Source organism: Leucoraja erinacea, chromosome 18, assembly GCF_028641065.1.
Source record: "Leucoraja erinacea ecotype New England chromosome 18, Leri_hhj_1, whole genome shotgun sequence".
In the NCBI taxonomy this organism is placed as follows: Eukaryota; Metazoa; Chordata; class Chondrichthyes; order Rajiformes; family Rajidae; genus Leucoraja; species Leucoraja erinaceus.
In genome coordinates, this window is record NC_073394.1 from 20,485,615 (window position 1) to 20,508,428 (window position 22,814).

At 41.5% G+C, this 22,814-nt stretch overlaps 1 protein-coding gene across 1 annotated transcript in view; it reads left to right on the forward strand.

Annotated features, from left to right (window-relative positions):
• The window catches only part of otog (otogelin), a 121,807-nt gene that overhangs the window by 61,366 nt on the left and 37,627 nt on the right, over positions 1–22,814 (forward strand). The window contains 5 exon segments of the mRNA XM_055649513.1: positions 3,659–3,815; positions 4,616–4,642; positions 6,204–6,371; positions 7,236–7,514; positions 18,862–18,979. Of these exon segments, the coding sequence (XP_055505488.1) occupies positions 3,659–3,815; positions 4,616–4,642; positions 6,204–6,371; positions 7,236–7,514; positions 18,862–18,979 (749 nt within the window).

Genomic DNA, 22,814 nt, shown 5'->3' on the forward strand with positions numbered 1-22,814 from the left:
AAGTTGCTAGTTAAATGCTCGCCAATTGAAAAAACAAGAAAGGGAAAATACTATAACCAAATTTAAATCAGAGAAAGGCGAATTACTAATATTACCTAAAGATATTAATAATAGATTTGCCCAATTTTACCAAAACTTATATACATCTAAAATTAAAATAGAAGATAGTAAAATAAAAACATTTCTAGATAACTGTAATCTTCCAATACTGGACCCTTTGGAACAAGAGGAACTAGGAGCTCAAATTACAATCAAAGAAATAAGTGAAACAATAAAATCGCTGAAAAATGGTAAGACACCGGGACCAGATGGTTTTAATAATGAATTTTATAAAAAATTTCAGGAGATAACGGCCCCTTATTTATTTAATTTATACTCCCATTCTTTTAAAGAAAACAAACTACCTGAAACACTAACAGAATCAACTATTACGCTTATTCCAAAAAATGATAAAGATTTAGAAGATCCGGGCTCGTAAAGAGCTATATCACTTTTAAATACAGATAAGAAAATTTTAGCAAAGATTTTAGCAAGTAGATTAAGCAAATATATTAGTAAACTGATAAACCCTGATCAAACGGGGTTTATACCTAAAAGATACTCATTTAATAATCTGAGACGTCTGTTTAATATAATGTACTCGCATAAAGTAGAGGAAGAAGATATATCAATTATTTTCTTTGGATGCAGAGAAAGCATTTGATCAGGTAGAGTGGCAATATTTTATATAAAGTACTGACAAAAATTTAACATGGGAGAGAATTTTATAACATGGGTAAAATTATTATATGATAAACCGATGGCAAGAATTTTAACTAATAACATGTTATCTCAAAAATTTCAACTATCAAGGGGTAATAGGCAGGGATGTGCACTATCACCCCTGCTATTTGCCCTTATGATAGAACCTCTGGCTGAAAGTATAAGAATTCATCCGAATATTCAGGGCTATAATACCAGGGACTCAAAGAATAAAATCTCATTATATGCAGACGATATACTTTTATATATTACAAAGTCACAAACGAGCATACCAAATTTATTAAACTTAATAGAGGAATTTGGGTCTTTTTCTGGATATAGAATAAACTGGAACAAAAGCGAAATCATGACATTAAAACCTCAAGAACCTACACACTTACTGAAGTTCCCCTTTAAAATCGCAACAGAAAAATTTAAATATTTGGGTATTCAGATTACTAGAAAATATAAAGCATTATTCAATGCTAATTTCATACCTTTATTAAATAAACTTAATACACAGATTAAATTTTGGAAAACACTTCCCTTATCATTATTAGGTAGAATAAATGCAATAAAAATGATCTTCCTACCACAATTACTATACCTATTTCAGTCTATACCAGTATATATACCAAAATATTTTTTAAAAAAATTAGACTCTAACATTACAAATTATATTTGGGACTATAAATCACATAGAATCACAAAAAAACACTTATGTAAACCAAAAGAGGTCGGGGGACTTTCACTTCCGAATTTTATGTATTATTACTGGGCAGTGCATATTAAGAATATGATTTATTGGTTGGATAGTTCTACACAACAGACAGAATGGATAAAAATGGAGAAGGAGGATTGTCATCCTTGTAATATAGGAACGATCCTCTTTTCCCCAAAAAAACTGAATATGTGGGGAGGAAATATATAAGAAGAACCCAATTATATATGGTACAATAAGAATTTGAAAACAACAAAAATTATCTTTAAAATTAAGAAATCTATCACTGTTAATGCCAATTGCGAATAACCCTTTATTTAAACCATCTCTTATTGATAAGACATATAACCAATGGGAAAGTCTCGGAATTAGAAGGATCAGGGATATGTACGAAACAGGAAACCTACTATCATTCCAACAACTACAATTAAAATTTAAATTGAAAAACAATCAATATTTTAAATATCTTCAGATTTGCGACTTTGTGAAAAAATATATACAAGGATATCAAAAAGTAACTCCTGACTTATTGGAAGAAGCAATGAATATTGAAGCTGACTCACAAAAATTAATATCCTATTTATATAATAGTATTCTAAATATAGACCTACCATCGACAGAGGTACTTAGAGAAGAGTGGGAACGGGAATTAATGATAAAAATTACGAAGGTTAAATGGGAAAAATACCTGATATATATTCATAAATGTTCAATTAATGTAAGACATAATCTAATACAATTTAAAATTGTACATAGATTATATTATTCAAAAACAAGATTGAACAAATTTTATCCAAATATATCCGCCACTTGTGATAAATGTCTAGCCCAAAAGGCAACTATAACACACTCCTTAGTTTCCTGCATAAAACTTTATAGATTTTGGAATGATATTTTTGAAATACTTACAAAATTATTCAAGACAAGAATGGAACCTAATACTGAAATGATTATATTTGGTGTAATGGAAGATGGGAATAAATTGAACACATCTCAAAATCTATTCCTTAATTATGGTTTAATAATAGCAAAAAAATTAATACTTAAATTTTGGAAGGGTACATCAATACCAACGCTTAAAATGTGGATTGCAAGTATGTTGGACACCGCTCATCTTGAGGAAATGCGATTCCTCCTAATGGATAAATCAGACCAATTCATAACGAGTTGGTCTCCATTCGTCGTTTTTTTGGAATCATATGGTGTAACACAATTGTAAAAAATAACTGTTTCAGGACTGGACGAGGGTTGGTCAAGACTATAAATAATGATCTCCTTTTCTTTTCACTATTTTCTCTCTCAACTTTCTTCATTTACTCGTTTTCTTTCTTCACACACTATATATTTCACATTTTTCTATCCTTTACTATCTAACCTCTTTTTCTTATTCTCATCTTTTTTCAATGTAACAAAAAAAAAAAAGAAGTTGTACATAAAATGTATTATGAAAATATATATTAGGCACTTTGGTGCCATATGACTGTGCTTACTTCTAATAAAATAAAATATAAAAAAAAAAAAAAAAATAAATAAATAAATGCAGCACAACATTTAAAAGACATTTGGACAGGTACGTGTATAAGAAAGATATAGAGGGATATGGACCAAATACGGGCAAATGGGACAAGCTTAGAAGGGGTTAGTCAGGATGAGTTTGGTTGAAAGGCCTGTTTTCGTGCAGTGTTGCACTATAACCAAAAGTGAGCAGATCTGAATTAATTTATGTTGTTTTATTAATTGACTATCCATATTGACTATACTTGTTTTGAGGCATATTTTGTAAAACAAAACTGACGAGAGGGAATCTAATTGAAACCTACCAGGTAATGAAAGGCCTGGATAGAATGGATGTGGAAAGGATGTTTCCAGTAGTGGGAGAGTCTAGGACCAGAGGGCACAGCCTCGGAATAAAAGAACGTACCTTTAGAATGGAGATTTGTAGGAATTTCTTCAGCCAGAGGGTGATAAATCTGTGGAATTCATTGCCGCACTTGGTGGTGGAGACCAAGTCATTCAGTATTTTTAAAGCGGAGAATGACAGGTTTTTGATTAGTAAGGGTGTCAAAGGTTTAGGGATGAAGGCAGGAGAATGGGGTTGAGAGGGAAGAATAGATCGAATGGTGAAATAGATGTGATGGGCCGAATGGCCTACTTGTGTTCCTATGGTCACTGTGTTCTCTTCTCGTTGTTGTTCAGGTTGACGTCACCTGGTTTTATTCCAACTGTTTGACTGACACATGTGCATGTAACAGAGGTGGGGACTGTGAGTGCTTCTGCACCAGCGTGCTGGCATATGCTCAGACATGCTGCCAACATGGGGTTGCAATTGACTGGAGATCTCCGACCATCTGCCGTAAGTATAGAAACTTCAGAAAGAAACGTTGGATTGCTCACGGCTAGAGAATGGTTCTTAAGCAGTGACCCAAGCCCTCCAGTCTTTTTCAGACTGAAGAAGGATCCCGACCTAAAATGTCACCTATTCTGCCTGACGCACAGAGTCTAGCACTTTGTGTCTGTCGTCGGTATAGACCAGTACCTGCAGTTCCTTCCCACACCTCCAGTCTTATTATTGTGTTTAAGAAGGAACTGCAGATGCTGGAAAATCGAAGGTACACAAAAATGCTGGAGAAACTCAGCGGGTGCCTGCAGAAGGATTTCGGCCTGAAACGTTGCCTATTTCCTTTGCTCCATAGATGCTGCTGCACCCGCTGAGTTTCTACAGCATTTTTGTCTACCTTCCAGTCTTAATATCCCTTTAGCACAGGGGACATGAAATTTTAGTTTAGAGTTTTAGTTTATAGTTTTAGAGATACAGCATGGATACAGGCCCTTCGGCCCATTGAGTCTGTGCCAACCAATGGTCACCCATACACTAGTTCTATATTATCCCACTTTCACATCCACTTCCTACACACCAGGGGCAATTTTGCAGAAAACAATGATCCTACTCACCGGCATGTGTTTGGGATGTGGGAGGAAACTGGAGCACGTGGGGGAAACCCACGCAGACACAGGAAGAACGTGCAAACTCCACACATTCATTTGTTTGAATTTATATTTGAATGTGCATTGACATTGTATTCATTTATTTGAATTTTGAATTCTCTAAATGGCAAAAAACATAATTTTAATGACTTTTCTTCTTCATTTCAGCTTATGACTGTGAATATTACAACAAAGGTAAGATTTATAATATCTGTAAAACAGAACATTGTGTGGTTTGCATTTATAAGACTTGCTGGGATGAAAAAGAGGACCAATGGTTTGGACAAGCAATTATTGTGCTTAATCACACAAGCTTTTATGGGTTATAAAATGTCTACCGTGCATGACCTTTCCGTTAAAAATTGGAATAAATTATACAGCATTTTCTGGAGGCTTCAGTTGAACAGAGAAATTCTTTAACTAAGTTAAAGTACAGAGCAAAAAAATAGTTCTGCACATACAGACCAAAACATACCTATTTCTTAAAATACCTCAGCTGCTTATCATGTAAGATTTTAGCGATATAGGCCTTTTAGCCCAACGAGTCCGCATCGACCAGTGATCACCCCGTATTCTACCATTATACAAAGGGCAATTTACAATCTTTACCGAAGCCAATTAACCTACAAACCTGCAGTTGTGAGGAGAACATACAAACTCAGTACAGACAGCACTCGTAGTCAGGATTGAACCCGGGTCTCTACCGCTGCACCGCTGTGCCACCCGGTGGTATGACTGTCAAATGTGAAAACAAGGGAACATTGTTTGAAGAACAGGGTGGAACAACTCAATCTGGAATCCCCATGTAGTGAAGCTACTGAATCATCAACGTCTTCCCCCCTAGAGGGGGCTAAGAGTTTACTCTATCTGGAAAGTTGTGGAATAGAATATCTCGTCATGTAGATCTTTTCTATTTTTAAGTCAACAAATGATTCTTAAGGTGACTGAAAAAATAGTTTTCAAAAATTGATTCAACAGGGTACATAGTCAGTACAGACAGACAGACAGACTAGATAGTCAGCACCTTTTCCCAGGGTGGAAATGTCAAAGATGAGAGGACATAGCATAAAGGTGAGAGGGGCAAAGTTTAAAGGAGAGGTGCAGAGCAAGTTTTTTTTTTTTGACACAGATTATCAGGGGTGGTGGTGGAGGCAGGTACAATAGTGGCTTTTAGGTAGTGGATCAGCGGCTTTTAGACAGGCACATGAATATGCAGGGCTGAAGGGCCTGTTCCTGCACTATACCTTTCTGGTATGTGTTGAGCTACTTGCAGTTTTATGAAAACAGTACCGCCCTTTTATACAACTTTTTTAAACAAAATCGTTCCATCATCCTCCCAATTCAAGCAGATGCTCACTTGTACAAGATGCCTGGAGCACTGGGAAGGAAGAGCTTTAAAAGGCAGAGCCACAGATGATTTTTAAAAAATCAACAATTTATTTGAGTAACACAGAGGTGCAGCTGGTAGAGCTGCTGCCTCAGGGCACCAGAGACCCAGGTTTGACCCTGAGCACTGGTGCTGTCAGTGTGTGGTGTTTGTACGTTCTCCCTGTGACAGCGTGGGTTTTCTCTGGGTGCTCTGGTTCCTTCCAACACTCCAAAGCCGCACAGGCTTGTGCGTTAATTGCTGGTCAGCATGGACTCGGTGGGCCACACTGTATCTCTGAAGCCTAAAGGCAACCCGATGCAGTTGATGTTTGTATGCATATGTGAATTTTCTAAAAGTAACAAAGTGAATCTCTCTTCTGCTCTACAGTGCTGGGGAAGGGGCCCTACTCGCTGGTCACTTACTTGCACGCAGGTACAGTGGTGGCCGCGGATTTGTTGAGCGGGACTGTTTTCCCAGCTACAAGAGAAATTTCCATTCCAGGAGTGGTGACACTTTTTATGCTGACTCCAGGTCTTCACTTGCCCAAGCCACATGGTAAGCTGGTCCAAGTCTGACACACTTGACAGTTTGTACGCATCCATCTCTGTACATTTGCCAAAACGCAACGTTATAACTAGCTGTTTGCACCCTAGAAATATATCGTCATTGTTTTCACGTTCAAAAGCCACAAACATCAAGAGGTGAATGTAAAAAAAAAACCAAGCAATTAAAACATTCTCTACATACAAACCAGGAAGATAGAAAATAGTATAAATTATTAATATCTATAGTTTTAGAGATACAGTGTGGAAACAGGAACTTCGACCCACCGAGTTCGCACCGACCAGCGATCACCCGTACACTTGTTCTATCCCACACACTAGGGGCTATTTGTAGAAGCCAATTAACCTACAAACCTGCAAGTCTTTGGAATGTAAGAGGAAACCGGAGCACCCGGAGAAAACCCACACCATCACAGGGAGAACATGCAAATTCCATACAGACTGCACCCGTACTCAGGATCAAATCCATGTCTCTGGTGCTGTAAGGCAGCAGCTTTACGGCTGCACCACCGTGACACCCTCAACTCTGTTCTTTTATCATGTCTGTTGTTACTCCTGTCATTGGCTGCTTTCATTTACATACAGCGTCTTCACATCTTCACATTTTATTGAAAAGAATATTGTAGTCAGGATCGAACCTGGGTCTCTGGTGCTGTAAGGTAGCAACTTTCCCACTACGACATTGTGCCACCCCTAATCGTTTAATTGTTTTTCATTTAAAGCAAACCTCTCCACTATTCAGTCACGATACTTCACTTATGACATTTATGTAGAAGTAATTTTCTCCAGCAATAAAGTGATGTTCCATTCTCCTCATATTTAGTTTTTTTCTTAATCTTCTATTTGTTTACAACAGATGTGTCACTAGTCTCCCTGGAAGTAGCTGACAAACCAAACTATTTTCTTCGGACTCGATTTGATGGCAGTCTGCACATAAGTAAATGGGAATTCAACGCAACGTTTCGAAAAGAGGCAACGTTTAAATTCCACAAGGATGCATGGGTCTGGGGATATAACGCCTTTGAATCTTACTCAAGACATGGATTTTTCATTCATCTTGCAAGTTCTACTCTCCATCTGTTGAAATACAATCACTCCCAGGGTTTCAGACATGCTACACTCTTCCAGCTTCAAGGTGAGCAAATGATTTCTTTGCTTTATGAAAGTTAAATAGGTTGGTTGTTAATGAAAAAATCTTTTAAGTAGGAACCAATTGTCATAATCCATTGAATACATTCTGAAAACCCATGGTACTGCAGATGCTGGAGTCTTCCATAGAACTTAAAGTGCTGGAGCAACTCAACGGGTCAGGCAGCATCTCTGGAGCTCATGGATGGGTGACGTTTTGGGTTGGGGCTCTTCTTCAGATTGATTAGGGTGGGGGAAGATGGCTGGAAGAGAGGAGGGGCAAGACAAAGCCTGATAAGCCATAGGTGGATACAGACGAGGTGGGTTTATGATAAAAGGTCACCAAGTGCTAGAGGAACTCGGAGAATCAGGCAGCACCTCTGGAGAACATGGACAGGCGGGGTTTCTGGCCAGGACCCTTCAGACTGATTGTAGTGGAGGTGGTTGGGTGGGTGGGTGGAAGGGGGAACTGGAAAATGGAGTTGGGAGCGGGACAAAGCCTGGCAAGTGATGGGTGGATACAGGAGAGAGGGTATCACTGGCAGATGGGTGGACAAAGATGAGAGAGATGAGGAGCAGTAAGAAAAGGAGATACAAGTCGGGGAGGAACTTGGGTGTAAGACTAGAGAGAGAAATGGAGTGAGTGGGAGAAATATAAAGTCGGGGAGGAACTTGGGAATTGGAAGTATAATGGGAGACTGAGAGATTCCGAAAAGTGGGGGGGTATTATTTTCACAGTGGGAGAAATGGGTGTTTATTTTATTAGGGGGTGGGGTGCACAAAACAGGAACCTAATTTTAGGTGAAATGGGGTAATCCAATAAACCTCTAGTTTTATGGGGTGGGGGTGGTGAAAACAATTCTGTGGAAAGAATGGTGAGAGTAGAAAAAATTCAATGTTCATAGTGGGAAATAGAAATAGGGAGGCCCCTTAGCTGCCAAGTATTCGGAGATGTGTATTCCGAAGATGTTGATGATCATCACTGATTCTCACTTAGGAACCTTGTAATCTAATGGGAAAATAACAACAAATGTCATGTTCTGATTCTAGGCAGCTCATTTTCATAATTAAAAAAACATTTTGATCTTTATTTAAGGGAACCTTGTAATCTAATGGGAAAATAACAAAAGAGAATGATTATCAAGGAAGAATAAAGACACACTGTCCAATTTTAAGAGATAGTTAGATATGGCTGATTTTACTGATTTTAGATGGTCAGCCATGATCATATTGAATGGCTGTGTTGACTCGAAGGGCCAACTGCCCTACCGCTGCATCTATTTTCATCAGGTTAAATATATTTGCTGCACCTATTTTAAAGTACGTTTAAAATATTGAAACAATTTTAAACATTTTAAAATATGCTTGCTGCAATAATAATCCAGGTTTACCTCGCCTTTACTATTGCTTGCACCTTGGTGATTAAGTTATCGGACTGTTCAAAGTCGCCCAGAATATGGGAATCGAGAATCAGAGGACACAGGTTTGAGGTGAGGGGAGGAACAATTAAATAGGAACCCGACGGGTAACTTTTTCACACAGAAGGTGATGGGTGTGTGGAACAAGCTGCCACAGGAGGTAATTGAGGCTGGTAGTATCGCAACATTTAAGAAACATTTGGATAGATACGTGGATGGGAAAGGTTTAGAGGGATGTGGACCAAACTTGGGACTAGCTTAGATGGTGGACACAAAATACTGGAGTAACTCAGCGGGTCAGACAGAATCTCTGGAGAGAAGGAATGGGTGACATTTTGGGTCGAGGCCCTGCTTCGGACTCGATTCTACCTTCAGTTTAAACTAGCATCTGCAGTTCTTTCCTACTAGCTTGGATGGAGCACCTTGGTCAGCATGGACGTGTTGGGCCGAAGAGCCTGTTTCCCTACAGTATGACTCTATGACTGATATTCAAAGTCCTGGACTAATTTGCAGACATGGATTTGAATCTGGTTGTAACAACTGAGGAATTTGAATTCAATTAATGAAACTAAATGCTGGAGTAAAAATCCAACATCAGAAGTGGTAATCATGAGGCAACTGGATAGTTGGCAAAAAATAACTGGATCGTAATGTTCTTCAATAAAAGATAAGAAACAAAAGCAGTGGTCGGCTAATTTGCTATTTATGGCAGCACAGCGGCGAAGCAGTAGAGTTACTGCCTTATAGTGCCAGAGACCCAGGTTCGATCCTGACCACGGGTGCTATAGGGCGACGTTTGTACGTTCTCTCTGTGACCATGTGGGTTTTCTCTGGGTGCTCCGGTTTCCTCACACACTCCAAAGACATGCAGGTTTTAGGTTAATTGGCTTTGGTAAAATTATAAATTATAAATAGTCCCCAGTAAGATAGTGCTAGCGTACGGGGTGATCGCTGGTCAGCACAGCCTCGGCGGGCCGAAGGACCTGTTTCCACGCTGTTATCTTAAAAAAAAGAAGTTTGTTGAAAGACAGGATTTGGTGGAGCTCTGTTTTGCTCAAAAGTACGGTGAGGAATGTCATGTTTATGCAAAGAGCCAATGTTTAGAGGAACATGGGCCAAATGCAGGCAGGTGAGACTAGGGTAGATGGGGCATGTTGGCCAGTTTGGGCAAGTTGGGCTGAAGGGTTAGTTTCCAAGCTGTGTGACTATGATTCTCTATGACTCCAAGAGAAAAGAGCATGTTCCATCTCTACAAATATGCTAGAAGTACCATTTGTCTTTATTTGCATTACTTTTTTTAAATGCAAGAATCTTGCTCTCTAAGCTGCTGACATATCCTATGCCGGTGGAAAACTGAAACAGTTTACCTCAGCGATGGGATCAGATCGAATGATTTCATAAATCACTGCATTCACGGAATCGGGTATCAGCATTTATATAAGCAAAGCACTGTTGCAGTTGGTTCATTTGCCCAGCGCATTTCTTCGGCACAGTCTCGGTCTAACATGCTGAGGCAGTACAAGTGCACGCTCTATAAATACAGCACCATTTGTTTAGGTTAATGGAAAAGTTACAGCAGCTACAGAGTGGAGAGGCAAAGGCGGATTCAGTTTCATGCTGACTATTTTACATGCCTGGCATATTAGATCAGAGATCATGTCCAACTGGGGGAATCAAAATTCAGATGAAACCAAAATGAAAGGAAAAGAATACTAAGAATATTTTTAATGGGCTAAAACCTTATTTTGTAGAGAATTAAAAATTACATTTTGTTGAATTGATGAGATTATGAATTTAATTTTAATTAATTTACTTTACTTTAGATTTAAGGGAGACGGGCCCCGAGGCCCACTGAGTCCGCACCAACCAGTGATCACTAACACTACCCTACACACTAGGGGCAATTTGCAATTTTGCCAAAGCCAATTGATTTTCAAACCTTAGTTTAGTTTATTGCCACATGTACCGAGGTACAGTGAAAAGCTTTTCTTGCGTGCTAACCAGTCATCCGAAAGACAATACATGATTGACCTGTACGTAAACCGTTACATCTTTGGAGTCGGGAAGGAAACCAGAGAACCCAGAGAAAACCCACACGGGTCACGGGGACAATGTACAAACTTCATGCAGACAGCATCCATAGTCAGGATGGAACCTGGGTCTCTAGGCAGCAACTCTACCATTGCATCACTGTGCCGCCTCTCATCATTTGACAGTTCATTTGTTGTTTAAATAAATGAACTTGTACTTGCATAAAATCATTCCCACCCTGACCTTTCTGTCCTGGGACTCCTACATTGCCAAAGTGAGACCACACACAAACTGGAGGAACAGCACCTCATATTCCGCTTGGTAGCTTACATCAGAATGATATGAACGTCGAAATTTTGGGTAACTGCATAACTCTCTCCCTTCCAAAGTAAGCATATATATAATCAAACCTTTCCTATCCAAACCATAATTAATTTCTTGCTTGATGATATATAAGCTTACCTTGGAAATATCATTATTTTATGGTGGTGGGTAAATGGAACGAGCTGCCAGAGGAGGTAGTTGATGCAGGTGCTATGACAACACTTAATAGGAAAGGTTTGAATAGGAGTCCCAGGACAGAAAGGTCAGGGAGGGAATGATTTTCTGCAAGTACAAGTTCGTTTATTTAAACAACCAATGAATTGTCAAATGATGAGAGGCGGCACAGTGATGCAATGGTAGAGTTGCTGCCTATAGACCCAGGTTCCATCCTGAATATGGTGCCCAGCTGAACTGATGTCATGCACGTCCATGTGTCCATCTAAAAGCTTCTTAAACCATCTGCCTTCACCACCACCCCTGACAATGCGTTCCAGGACCCCACCACTCTCTGTGGAAAAGAAAAGTTGCCTCGCACATCTTCATCGGACTTTCCCCCTCTCACCTTATAACTATGCCCACTAGTGATGGACATTTCCACCCCGAGAGAGGTTCTGACTGTCTACCCTATCTATGCCTCTCATAATTTTATATACTTGTATCTTCTCCCCTCCACCTTAGGTTTTCCAGAGAAAACCAATCTGTCCATTCAACCTCTTGCTGTAGCTGAAACCCTTTAATCCAGGCATTTAACAGTTTATTTTATTATATTATAGGATATTTGTTAAAGAGGCCTATAAAATGGCCACTCATTTCCCCCCACACTCGTGGTTCCAATTTGTCTTTTTGCACCATTGCTTTTCATAGTTTCTGTCGCGTTTTCAAGTACTGACTGGTGGAACTGAAACACAATCAGATTGAATGAATGGCAAAGTATATCCAAATCGGAATAATGTGCAGATACAAGGAAAGGCAGAGGCTAGAATCTTGAGCAAAACACAAAGTGTTAGAGGAACTAGATGGTGGCCATGGTGGTGCAGTGGTAGAGTTGCTGCCTCACAGTGCAAGAGACCTAGTTTCTACCCTGACTATGGGTGCTGTCGGTACAGAGTTTGTATGTTCTTCTTGTGACTGCATGGGTTTTCCCCGGGAGCTCCGGTTTCCTCCCACACTTCAAAGACGTGCAGGTTTGTAGGTTAATTGGCTTCGGTAAAATTGTAAATTGTCCCTAATGTGTAGGATAGTGCTAGTGTACGGAGTGATTGCTGGACGGCACGGCTCAGTGGGCCGAAGGGCCTGTTTCCACACTGCATCAGGATCAGTTCCTGTGGATTGGAGGGTAGCTAGGTTTATCCCACTTTTTAAGAAAGGCGGGAGAGAGAAAACAGGGAATTATAGACCAGTTAGCCTGACATCGGTGGTGCTGGAGTCAATTATAAAAGATGAAATAGCGACACGTTTGAATAGCAGTAGCAGGATTGGTCCGAGTCAGCATGGATTTACGAAGGGGGAATTATGCTTAACTAATCTTCTGGAATTTTTTGAGGGTGTAACTTGGAAAATGGACAAGGAAGAGCCAATGGATGTAGTGTATCTGGATATTCAGAAAGCAGATTAAGGTTAAAACATAGGAGATTAGTGGGCAAAATTAGAGCACATGGTATTGGGGGTAGGGTACTGACATGTATAGAAAATTGGTTGGCAGACAGGAAACAAAGAGTAGGGATAAACGGGTCCCTTTCAGAATGGCATGCAGTGACTGGTGGGGTGCCGCAAATCTCGGTGCTGAGACAGCAGCTATTTACCATATACATCAATGATTTAGATGAAGGGATTAAAAGTAACATTAGCAAAATTGTAGATGACACAAAGTTGGGTGGCAGTGTGAACTTTGAGGAGATTACTATGATGATGCAAGGTGACTTGGACAGGTTGGGTGAGTGGGCAGATGCATGGCAGATGCAGTTTAATGTGGATTGCAGAAATTAGTGCTCATTTTCACAAGAGCTAAAATGACCACTTTTCCTCTTACTTTCAATGGTAATCCTCTCTAAAGTCTAAAGTCTAAAAACACAAAGTGCTGGAGTAAGTCAGCGGGCCACGCAGCATCTCTGGAGAACATCGATAAGCGATGATTGAGGTTGGAACTCTTCTTCAGACTTATTGTAGTGGGGGGGAAGAAGTTAGAAGAGAGCTGGGGGATGGGGCGGGACAAAGCCTGGTGAGTGATAGGTGGATACAGGTGAAGGGTGTGTTTTATTTTGGCAGATGATCAGACAACGTTCAAAAAGCCAGTTCTATAAATGGATTTGTACTTGATACCTTCAATTGAACATTGTTTGAAGAAGGGCCCTGACCCGAAACATCATGGATCCATGTTCTGCAGAGATGCTGCCAGTCCCGTTGTGTTTCCCCAGCACGTTGTGCCTCTTTTTCCAGAAGTTTAGAGATGAGCTCTGTTGTCTATTTGGCTTGGTAACATTGTAACTTGTCCGTGGTGCGGTGTCTGTAGGATAGTGTTAGTGTTTGAATTCTTTGAAGAAATAAATAGCAGGACAGCTTTACAGAAAGCCTCTGATAAGGTGCCACACATGAGGCTGCTGAGTGAGGTGAGAGCCCACGGAATCTACTCTTCACGCTGTAGATTAATGATTTGGATGAAGGGATTGAAGGCTTTGTGGTCAAGTTTGCGGATGATGCGAAAATACGTGGAGGGGCAGGTCGTGTAGAGAAAGCACAAGCTCTGCAGAATTACTTGGACAGGTTGGGAGAGTGGGCAGAGAAGTGGTAGATGGAATATAGTGCAGCAAAGTGTGGAGTTGTGCATTTTGTTAGTAGGAATAAAGGCATAGACTATTTTCTAAATGGGGAGAGAAACCAGAAATCGGAGGTGCAAAGGGACTTGGGATTCCCAACACCTGCATGTTGAATCGGTGGTAAAGAAAGCAATCGCAATCCCAGCATTTATTTCAAGACGTCTAGAATGCAAAAACAGGGTTATAATGCTGAGGCTCTATAAGGTGCTTATCAGGCTGCATTTGAAGTATTTAGAACAATTTTGGGCACCATATCTAAGGAAGGATGTGCTGGCTCTGCAGAGGGTCCTGAGGAGTTTAGAAGAATTATCGCAGGAATGAGTACATTAGCCAATGATGAGCATTTGATGGTACTGGGCCTGAACTCACTGGAGTTAGAAGAATGAGGGGGGACCTCATTGAAACATACAGAATAGTGAAAGGCTTGGATAGAGTGGATGTGGAGGGAATATTTCCACTAGTGCGAAAGTCTAAGACTAGAGGTCATAGCCTCATAATTAAAGGAGATGAGGCAGAATTTCTTTAGTCAGAGGGTGGTGAATCTTTGGAATTAATTGCCACAGAAGGCTGTGAAAGCTCATTGGATATTTTAAAGGTGGAGATTGACAGATTCTGGATTAGTACGGGTGTCAGGGGTTATGAGGAGAAGGCAGGCGAATGGTGTTAGGAGGGAGAGATAGATCAGGCATGATTGAATGGCGGAGTAGACTTGATGGGCCGAATGGCCTAATTCTGCTCCTATTACTTATGAGTTATGACCTTACGACCCTAGAACTCAGTGGCCGAAGTGCCAGTTTCCGCATTGTATCTCTAAATTAAATGAAACTGTTCCTTTTCTCCAGAGATGCTGCCTGACCTACTGAGTTACTCCAGCATTTTGTGTCTCTGTTCGGTATAAACCAACTTTTCAGTTCCATCCAACTAATTTACCAGCTTCTGATGTTAAATCTGTATCAAAAGTAAAATATGTTTTAAAACCCATAATCTGTTGCATTGGATTTTTGCCAATTTTGGGACAGCTACACTGAGGGGATAATACCCAGCACAATTAAGCAAAAAGATCAGACTCCTAATTTGTGCAAGACAAGGATTGTACGAGCTCTTAGCAATAATTTGTGTGATGGTTTTATTTAGTTTCAATTCACTTTGACGGTCTTTCCATTTGCGTAAAAATGGTTCGCGATAGTTCTACGATTTTTCACCAGTTCACATCAGTTCCTACGCTGCGATTGCACCAAGTTTCGTTCCGATCGGTTGAATGTGGTATAAGTTAACGAGGTTTAACAATCTTAAAAACCGCGAGTGTACAGTATATTTAATGTTATCGTACTATCTCCATCATGCAGCTAATAGTCTTACACGTTAATATATTTTATCAGTGTATCGGGGGTATAGCATTGCCGGCAGTAGGTGGCAGCATTTGTGTTGTAGTAGATACAATGCTCATGTTTGGTCATCTGTCAAAGCCAAGAGTTAAGAGTGTTTTGTTGCCATACGTCCCAAAACGGAACAATGAAGCAGCAGGTATATAAACATAGTATTCAGTACGCGGTAGACACCCTACTAAACCACAAAAAGAAGTTTAATAAAACACAAACACCCAATATAGTGCAAAACCAAACACAAAGCTCCCAAGTCCCTTATGCAACCCAGGTAGTTTGTAGTTCAGATTCTGGCCAGAGTTTGTAAAGTTCAATAGTCTGATGGTTTTAGGGAAGAAGCTGCTCCTGAACCTGGACATTCCAGTTTTCAGGCTCCTATACCATCTTCCTGATGGCAGGAGTGAAATGAGAGTGTGGCCAGGGTGGTGTGGGACTCTGATGATGCTGGCTGCTTTTCTGAGGCAGCAACACCTGTAGATCCCTTCGATGGTGGGGAGGTCAGTACCCGTGAATGACCGGGCTGTGTGTGGTGGGAAGGCTGTGTGTGGTGGGAAGGTCCCAGTGTCCTCCTTGATTGACCAGGAACCGATATCCTCTCTGTGTAAACTCCTTACCACTCCCTGTGTCTAATAAAAAACTTGCTCCGCACACATCTCCTTGAAACTTTGCCACTCTCGCTTTAAAGCTATGCCCTCTAGTCTCTGACATTTACATCCTGGGCAAATGTTTCTGACAGTCTATCCTGTCTTTGCCCCTCATAATTTTATATACTTCAATCAGATCTCCACTCGTCTTGATCTGGTACTCGTGGATTGAGCATCTGGTGTAGAAAATTACAAAGATGCACAAATGATAAGTGCTTTACTTTATCTCAGTCCTAACTACTTGATTGTTTATACTGCGATAATGTCTCAAAGGTAACGAATCTTCAGCTAAGGCATCCGAGGATCAATTCGGTAATTATTTTTCAGAACCTAACGTGTTTTATTGAGATCACCTCTCATCCTTCCAGTGAATACAATGCAATCTTATTCAAAGCTTCCTCATGGAGTGACTCATACATCTCACGATTCAATCTGGAAATTTTCCTTGACACATTTGAGTTCAGGAATTTTGCCAGCTAAATATTATAGTGGGCCAAATTGAACTCGTTGGCCCCATCTATACATAACTAAAACTCTGAACTTGTTATCTTCGGGTTTGACGGTCTTTCTATTTGCGTAAAAATGGTTTGCGATAGTTCTACGATTTTTCGCCAGTTAACTCATCAGTTCCTGCGCTGCGATTGCACCAAGTTTCGTTCCAATCGGTTGAATGTCGTATAAGTTAATAAGTTAACGAGGTTTAACAATCTTAAAAACCGCGCGTGTGCAGATTGATCTCTTCTCCTGCCAGTCAGCGCCGCGCAGATTAGTCTCTTCCCCTGTCACTCCCCGGGATAGTCTGCCCCTTCCTGCGCCAGCGTGTCTTTACTGGAGCTGAGGGTGGCCGGTGGAGGTTTTCAACCGGACTTTCGGAGGGACCTGAAGCAGCTCAGCCGCGCCCAGCCTAGCCGAGACCAGCCCTGCCCAGCCCAGCCCCATCTTGCCCCAAGCAGCAGCCCCACCCCAAGCAGCTGAGGAAAGCGGAGACTCGGATCCCGGCGGAGGAGAATGACCAGCGACCAGCGCCCGCTGTGAGTCCCCATCAGACTGACAATTCCAGCCACTACTCCTCTGGTCCCCCTTCGCTGGCTCCTCCCCCCCTCTCCCGTGATGCCCCCCTCTCCCCCATAGCCCTTCCCCCGTCTTTTCTCCGAGCTCACTCCCCCCTCCTCCACAACCCCGCCCCCACAACACTCCTCCACAACACTTCTCCACAACCCTGCCCCCACACCCCCAGATTCTGCAACCTTGGGTAAAATAATCTGTCCATTCACCCCCATCTACTTCCCTCATGATTTTGTACACTTCTGTAAGATAGCCCCACATTCAGGGAGTAAAGTGCTAGCCTGGCCAATCATGTATCTGTACACTGTCGACGGATTGATTATAATCATGTATGTGCAGGAAGGAACTGTAGATGCTGCTTTACACCGGATAGGCACAAAATTTGGGGGTAACTCAGCAAGTCAGGCAGCATCTCTGGAGCACAAGTAGTTAGGTACGTTTGCTGACCAAATAGCATGCAAAAAAAAAGATTCTCACTGTATCCTGATACACATGACAATAAATTAAACTAAGATCCAGCATTATAACATTTCTATGCGTCAAATAATGATCGACCAGTATTTGATAATAAACCTGGATTTAAATTGAATAATTTCAGTATTCAAGGTTTTCATTTATGTCTGAAAATGGTTGATACCATAATGTTCTGTGGTATGTTATATTGTAATGCCTCTTCTGAATTAAGAATTGAAGTGCATAAAACAGGCTTAATTATTTTCATAATCTGTAATAAGAGCCTTTTTCCAACAGGTGCTGCTCTTTTTCACCAGTGCGATTTCAGATAAATATCTCGACACTCCAGCTGTGGAGTCGGCTGGCCAACATTAATCCCAAGTTACTGAGTAACAAAAATTTTAATCTCATCCGAGTTCTTTGAACAAAACCAGAATATTGCCCAACTGGAGCTAGTTGAGGGCAGACACATCAGAAATTCCTCAAGAAATTGTACATGCACTCCCCGACTTACGTAAACGTTTATTCAGCTTATTATTTTTATTGTCACGTGTACCGAGGTACAGTGAAAAGCTATCCAGTCAAAGAAAAGACTATACTTGATTACAATTAAGCCATCCACAATGTACAGACACAGGATAAAGGGAATACTGTTTAGTACAAGATAAAGTCCAGTAAAGTCCAATGAAAGGTAGTCCGAGGGTCTCACATGAGGTAGATAGAAGGACGGGCCTGCTCTCTAGTTGTTGATAGGATGGTTCAGTTGCCTGATAACAGCTAGGAAGAAACTGTCCCTAAATCTGAAGGTACATGGGAAGAAACTCACATACCGTAGTCACAGCAAGAAACTCACATACCGTAGTCACAACAAGAACGTGCAAACTCCACACAGACAGCACCTGAAGTCAGGATTGAACTCGGATTGCTGGAGCTGTCAAGTGGCAGGTCCACAAGTTGCAAAATGTTGTGTCCCACTGCCCGACCCGAAACATCACCCATTCTTTTTCTCCAAAGATGCTGCCTGACCCGCTGAGTTACTCCGGCACTTTGTGTCTATCTTTGGTGTAAACCAGCATCTGCAGTTCTTTGTTTCTACACTTTGTGACCTTTTGTGAATTAACCAACATCTGCAATTCCTTGTTTCTACTGGATGTGATTCCAGATGTTTCACGCTGTTGTATGTAGGGACTCCCAAATGAAACGTTTCTTTGTGTATTTATACAGATGCTGAGGTCTTGTCTCCGGTTTATTCTACCTGTGAGTGGCGGTACGAGACTTGTGCCAATCCTTGTATCAGAACCTGCAGAGATCCTACAGGCAACGTCTGTCAAGATTTACCAAGGTAAATGTGGACACATCCAGAAACATTAAATCTCCTGCCCTTTCTTCTGCACAGCCTGATGAATGAACATGCAATATTTCTCTAACAATTATCAGAACCTTTTTACCCCAGGTTGGAAATGTTAAGGGTTAGAGGGCATAGCTTTAAGATGAAAGGGGCAAAGTTAGAAGGAGATATATAGGCATTTATTTATTTATTTTTTTACACAGAGGGTGGCGAGTGCACTGCCAGGAGTGGTGGTGGAGGCAGAATAGAATAGATAGTGGCATTTAAAGAGACATTTAGTTGGATATGGATCATATGCAGACAGAGGAGGTTAGTTCACTTTGGCATCATCATGTTTGGCTTTGTGGGCTGCAAGATCTGTTCCTATGTTGTACTGTTCTATGGAGACATGGGTATTTGCAGATGCTGTAATGTTGAGCAAGACACAAGGTGCTCATTGGTTCAGGCAGCATCTTTGGAAGGAATGGACAGATGACATTGCTGAAGGATTGTCCCGACCCGAAAGGTCATCAGTCCACTCCCTCCTCAGATGCTACCTGTCCCGCTGAATTACTCCAGCACTTTTTTGCACTGTTCTCCATTCCATGAAGCAGTTTATGAATGAAAGATTGATTTTATTTTTTAACAACTTTTCTTCAAAATAGCTTGAGGTTTACGGCTAGGTTTATAAAAGGGGTTGCCAGCATGTGATGAAGTGTGATGTGAGAGGGAGGGTTAGATGCAAGTAGACCGTAAACTTAAATGATCTGTGTGCTGCTGTTGTCCACTGATTTAGAGGGAGCAGCATCAATAATTGTCAACACTTTGATCTCCAGGCTGTAAACACGGGCTTAACGTTCTGACCAAGTGCTAATTATACATTGAGTTCTCCTGCAAGAGATTGAAAACACACCTGCTAGTACTTTGACTATTCTGCCGTGCTATTAGCTGATGATATTAGTTAACTCTTCATTCCTTTTGCCTCACACTTTCTCATCGTCTAGTTTAGTTTCATTCATTATTGTCTCGTGTACCGAGGTTCAGTGAAAAGCTTTTGTTTACGTGCTATCTGATCAGCGTAAAGTCTATGCATGATTACAATCAAGCCGTCCACAGGCCCTTTGGCCCACGGAATCCGCGCCGACCAGTGATCACCCCGTACACTAGCACTATAACCATATAACCATATAACAATTACAGCACGGAAACAGGCCATCTTGGCCCTACAAGTCCATGCCGAACAAATTTTTTCCCCTTAGTCCCACCTGCCTGCATTCGTACCATAACCCTCCATTCCCTTCTCATCCATATGCCTATCCAATTTATTTTTAAATGATACTAATGAACCTGCCTCCACCACTTCCACTGGGAGCTCATTCCACACCGCCACCACTCTCTGCGTAAAGAAGTTCCCCCTCATATTACCCCTAAACTTCTGTCCCTTAATTCTGAAGTCAAGTCAAACTATCCCACATGGACAATTTACAATTTTTGCAAAGCAAATTATTGTACAAACACAGTGGGAGGAAATGTGAGGAAACCCACATGGTCACAGGGAGAACATGCAAACTCCACACACAGACAGAGCATCAGAGGTCAGGATCGAACCTTGGTCTCTGTGCCACTGTGCCGCCCTTAGTGAACAAAATGATATTCCTGCTTTCTCTATTCTTTCAAAAATGGTGGAATAACTGAGCAGGTCGATCACAATATCCATGCTGAACACGATGCCAGGTTAAGCTAATCAACTCTGCCTAAATAATGTTTGGACTTTAGAGATCCAGTGCGAAAACAGACCCTTCGGCCCACCGAGTCTGTATCTAGCAGCGATCCCCGCTCTCTAGCACCATCCTACACAGGAACAATTTACAAATTTACTGAAGCCAATTAACCTACAAATCTATACATCTTTTGATTAATGACGATCTTTAGAGTGTGGGAGGAAACCAGAGCACCCGGAGAAAACCCATGTGGTCACAGGGAGAAAATGCAATCTCCATACAGACCGCACCCATAGTCAGAATTGAACCCTGGTGTCTGGCACAGTAAGGCAGCAGCTCTACCACTACGCCCCTGTGTAGACTCTCACTTATGTAAACAATTCTGTACTCAGTCCCTACAGCAATCAAGGCTGTTTATAATTTCAACAACACTGTACATTCACTTAAGTTTACACCGGAAACAAGCCGGCAATGGTGGTAGTGATTACCCAGAAGGCCTTGCGCTGCAGAAAGTGCCCTGGACACAGACGGACACCATTGAGACAGCTAATACTCTCAGTGACAGACACAGTTGATGATTCTAACTTACGTAAAATACGACTAACATAAGGGTTCACAGAATGTTACCTTTATTTAAGTCAGGAGGTGCCTGTATTGGGTAGAGCTACAGATGCAAAGCCACTGTCCTGTAAGCTTTCTGAATTTTGCTTCACTGTTAATGTCACTCAACGGCTGCTCAATAAACAAAATAATATTCCTGCTTTCTCCATTCTATCGCAAAATAATCTATCCACATTAATCTCTGTGTGAGGTCTGATTTTCAACATATCAAAAAATGATACACAAATCCGCAGGCATGCAATGCATGCATCTGCTATGTCTAAGAATTTAAGGATAAGTTTGCTTTCAGAGGCAGAGCCGTGATCTAAATACATCTGTGCACGTTCACAGGATTTCATTTTCGTATCACTATTTATTTGGCTATTCTGGGCTCACACTAAGTAATGTAAGCTTTTGACAACTGACTGATCATTTTAGCTTTTAATATCCTCCGCATGTGTTCCTTGTATTTCATGTCAAAAGTCACTCAATTTTTATTCTGAAAATTAAGATGTTGCTTTATAAAATGTATGTGATTTATATAAAGTTTTGTACGAATCGCAAACAGATAACTATTTTCATCATGTGAATTTCTTCCTGGTTTCACCCACTGAGTGGACTTTGCAGATGCATTGGTCCGGGCTGGTGTTCAATTTCCAGAGAGTAAGCAGCCTCCACTGTGAATCCACAACTGTTCATCAATTTGCATTGCTTGTACATGAGTCTGGAGAGTGTCTTTCAGTTAGTTAGACAGACACAGACGCAGAGGGGCAAACGCAGAGGGACAGATGCAGACGGAGAGAGGGACGGAAGCAGACAGAGAGGGGCAGACACAGACGGAGAGAGGGACGGACACAGGCGAAGAGAGAGACCGACATGGACGGAGAGGGGCAGATCCAGACGGAGAGAGAGACAGATGCAGAGAGAGGGGCAGACGGAGAGAGACGGATGCAGAAGGAGAGAGAGACACAGACGGAGAAGGACAGATGCAGATGGAGAGGGAGACACACAGACGGAGAGAGACAGATGCAGGCAGAGTGAGAGACACACTGTCAGAGAGAGACGGACACAGACGGAGAGGGCAGACGGAGAAGGATGGACAGTGGGAGGGAGGGACGGAGCCGGACAGAGACAGACAGACAGCCAGCTTGGCCCATACTGTCTACAGCCTAAATTACAAACACCCTGTTCATAAACTAATTCAGCAACCCTTTCTTCTCTCCCCTGCCCCCCCCACCCCCTACTCTCTCCCCCTCTCTTGCCTGTGCTCCACCTTGATCTGCACTCTATCATTTCAACTTTATGTTTTTTTCCCTCTGCTTCAGAGTTACAGAGGTAGACTTTCCATCAAGGATGCTGGATTTTATCCAGTCATTTTACTGAAAGCTTTGTTATAAATGGTCCTATTTGCTTTTACTACTACTTTAGGGTGACACTGTGGCACAGCGAGTAGAGCCGCTGCCTCACAGCACCAGAGATCCAGGTTCGATCCTGACCTCGGGTGCTGTCTGTCTGTGGAGTTTCCTCTG